The sequence below is a fragment of the Triticum aestivum genome, chromosome 4D, assembly GCF_018294505.1.
Source record: "Triticum aestivum cultivar Chinese Spring chromosome 4D, IWGSC CS RefSeq v2.1, whole genome shotgun sequence".
Taxonomy (NCBI): domain Eukaryota; kingdom Viridiplantae; phylum Streptophyta; class Magnoliopsida; order Poales; family Poaceae; genus Triticum; species Triticum aestivum.
In genome coordinates this window covers 518,086,962-518,090,577 of record NC_057805.1, presented here as the reverse complement: position 1 = coordinate 518,090,577, position 3,616 = coordinate 518,086,962, and the positions used below count along the sequence as shown (strand labels likewise).

At 58.3% G+C, this 3,616-nt stretch overlaps 1 protein-coding gene across 1 annotated transcript; it reads left to right on the top strand.

Annotated features, from left to right (window-relative positions):
* The first annotated feature begins 1,140 nt into the window (after positions 1-1,140).
* Positions 1,141-2,938, top strand: LOC123099277 (cytochrome P450 710A1). The gene has a single exon (XM_044521459.1). It carries the CDS (start codon positions 1,238-1,240, stop codon positions 2,774-2,776), a length of 1,539 nt encoding a protein of 512 aa, XP_044377394.1. The 5' UTR covers positions 1,141-1,237; the 3' UTR covers positions 2,777-2,938.
* The last annotated feature ends 678 nt before the right edge of the window (positions 2,939-3,616 follow it).

Here is a 3,616-nt window from a genome sequence, read left to right as displayed (position 1 = left end):
GGATACAAACTGCGCTACTGCTAGCCGCGTAGCAGTAGTGCGCTAGGTTAAAACAGCGCTACTACTACAATTTCCACGACGTAGCCGCCAGACTAGGTATAGTAGTAGCGCCGGTTTCGCAAAGGCACTACTGACAATGAACTTAGCAGCAACGCTTTTCTCCCACCATCGCTACTGCTAAGTTTAGTCTCTAATTAAGTTTAGTCCCACCTCGCTCCGCGAACAGGGTGTTTACGACCTTAAATACGTTACTTCTCAAACCATCACAACCACTTGGTCTTCATTGAACACTATGTGTAGGATCTTAAACCGGGGAAGATTCCTATTGACAATTTAGATTCTACACAAAAAGATCATTGATGAGCGTGGACGCCTCCTACAGTGGAGGCGATCACCCAGGCCCGGTGGCTGATGCCTGGCTAGGAGTAGAAGAACTGTCTTCCACTCTTCCCACCGTGGTCTGCGTCTTGCGATGGTGATGGCTGGCGGTGACTCGGGACATGGATGCCGGGGCGACGGCCCGGATGGTGCTCCGTATGGTGGCTTTTCGGCAAGCTCCATGACGGCAGCGGTGGCTGCGTCTCTCGGTCACCTAGGCGGCGAGGGATGTAGCGGAGGGTGGTCCGGGCAAACCTATTGTTGCCCAGCTCCGGATCTGGAGGCCGGTTCTTGCCATGTCTGGTCTGGGTGCCCCGTGGTGGCACGGGTGAGCTGCCGAGCGAAAGCTCAGTGCTTTGGCACAGGCGACGACGAGATCTGCGGGTACTGTTATCTTCTTGAAGACGTCATCGTGGTTCTTCTCTCTGTGTCACTGTCTCCGGGTGAAAACCTTTGTCCCCTCGAACTCGGCAGCGGCGGTGCTCGGGTTCCCCTCTTGAGGGCGTTGTCATGGAGGCTAGGTGTCCTAGGCCGTGTCATGGCATTGTAATATGTTTGCGTGCGTTTATGTTGGCCTGTTATCTAGGGATCTGCTGTCTCAGAGAACCTTCTTACCGCATTGTATCGTTCGGCCATGTATTCTTGATGTTTTTTTTTATATATAAAGCGGGGCGAGAGCCTGTTTCAAAGATTGAACAGATGTGTTCTTCGACCACTCCAACCTGTCCTTCTCCCCATATAGAGTACTCCTATATTATAGTAGCTCCGTTAAACAAATACAAATACACACTCTCAGCTGCCAATCACAAATCAATAATACGTAGGTACGTTACGTGCAGGCATTGTGTTGTGGTGGGCGATGATGGAGTTGCTCCCTGTGCCTCTGGGTGTGGGTTTCATGGGCTACGTGCGGGCGGCGGCGCCGTTGGTGGCGGCGGCGGTGGCCTTCTACTTTTTGGTGGAGCAGCTGTCCTACCACCGCAACAAGGGCGTCCTGCCAGGCCCCTCCTTGGTGGTGCCCTTCCTCGGCAGCATCGTGCCCATGATCCGCGACCCCACCGGCTTCTGGGAGGTACAAGCCGCGCGGGCGAGGGACTCCGGCGCCGGCCTGGCCGCCGACTTCCTCGTCGGCCGCTTCATCCTCTTCGTCCGCGACTCGGAGCTGTCCCACCGCGTCTTCGCCAACGTCCGCCCCGACGCCTTCCACTTCGTCGGCCACCCCTTCGGCAAGAAGCTCTTCGGCGAGCACAACTTCATCTACCTCTTCGGCGACGAGCACAAGGACCTGCGCCGCCGGATGGCGCCCACCTTCACGCCGCGCGCCCTCTCCACCTACGCCGCCATCCAGCAGCGGATCGTCCTCGCCCACATCCGCAGGCTGCTCGATGAGACATCTCCGGCCACGCCGGCGCCCATACGGGTGGCCTGCCGCGACATGAACCTCGAGACCTCGCAGACGGTGTTCGTAGGCCCGTACCTCACCCAGGAGGCGAGGGCGAGGTTCGGCGAGGACTACGCGGTCTTCAACGTGGGCGTCATCGCCTTGCCGGTTGACCTGCCCGGCTTCGCGTTCCGGCGCGCGAGGCTGGCCGTGGGGCGGCTGGTGCGCACCCTCGCCGAGTGCGTGGGTCAGAGCAAGGCGCGGATGCGCGCCGGCGGTGAGCCGGAGTGCCTCGTCGACTACTGGATGCAGGGCCTGGTGAAGGAGATGGACGAAGCCGCGGCGGCGGGGCGGCCGCTTCCCAAGCACACCGCGGACGAGGATCTTGGGGGCTACCTGTTCGACTTCCTCTTCGCCGCCCAGGACGCGTCCACCTCCTCGCTCTGCTGGGCCGTGGCCGCCCTGGGGTCCCACCCTGACGTGGTGGCCCGCATGCGCGCCGAGGTGTCCGCGGTCTGGTCGCCGGAGTCAGGGGAGCCCATCACGCCGGACAAGTTCATGCAGCTCAAGTACACCCACGCGGTGGCGCGCGAGGTGGTCCGGTACCGGCCACCGGCGACGTTGGTGCCGCACATCGCCGCGGAGCCGTTCAAGCTGACGGAGTGGTACACGGTGCCCAAGGGCGCCATCGTGTTCCCGTCGGTGTACGAGTCGTCGTTCCAGGGGTTCACGGAGGCGGAGGCGTTCGACCCGGACCGCTTCTTCTCGGAGGCGCGGCGGGAGGACGAGGCGTTCAAGCGCAACTTCCTGGCCTTCGGCGCCGGCGCGCACCAGTGCATAGGCCAGCGCTACGCCCTCAACCACCTCGCCCTCTTCCTCGCGCTCTTCGTCTCCGTCGTCCACTTCAAGCGCCACACCACCCACGGCTGCGACGAGCCGGTCTACATGCCCACCATCGTGCCCAAGGACGACTGCACCGTCTACCTCCACCAGCGTTGCTCCTCCTTCTCCTTCTGATCCATCCAGCTGCTCCTTCCCTATTCCTACCCCTGTGCATGCGTGGGTGCCAATATGCATCTGTGTCTATCACCAGAACCGATCCATCGAGTGTGTTTTGTTTTCCTTGCATTAATTGTACCCACATTATCGAGTGCAAAATATATTTTATTGTGTGTGCCACTGCAGTTTAGCTACATGTCAGTCAAGCTGAATTTCGAATACGGGTCAGTTGATTTTGAATGAAGGAAGGAGGAGGAAGGGCCTCGCCAGAGAGAAGGGGCTCGCCGCCATCGCCCCATTATCTATTTTAGGGTTTAGGGTGGCGGCGGTGGTGGGGCTCCGCTGGAGAAAAAAGATGGCCAGGGGCGGGGCTAGAGGGATGGCCAGGGGCGGCGGTGGGGAGAGGTTGAGGGGAGGGTGGTGCGGCAAGGCGGTCGCGGGAGCGTCGCCGACCGCAGGCGGAGGAGGCAGGCAGTCCGGCCGATGTTTGTGGGTGGTTCAGATCGAGACCAGGAGGAGGAAGATGATGAACAATATTTTCAGAGGTAGAAGAAGCAGAAGACCTGGCCATTCCTTTTGCATTCAACGGCAGGGAAAAAAATCGACTGACCCCAGAAACAAATTCAGTCGACTGGTCCCTAGTCATTCCCGTGCCACTGCCATGCCGCTCATTCATCCACATCCAGTCAGTCACCCCCATAATGTGAAAACATATGTATTTATTTAATGATGATACTAACATATTATGTATAATAGTTATACATAACCTTTTTGTTGCATTAGACTGCTAATACTAGTTACGTTTACTTGTCTGGGAAATGGATGTATCTAGATGTATTTTAGTTCTAGATTTATTAG

Coding starts and splice junctions, on each gene's coding strand:
- LOC123099277 (XM_044521459.1), top strand. CDS start 1,238: ATGATGGAGTTGCTCCCTGTGCCTCTGGGTGTGGGTTTCATGGGCTAC.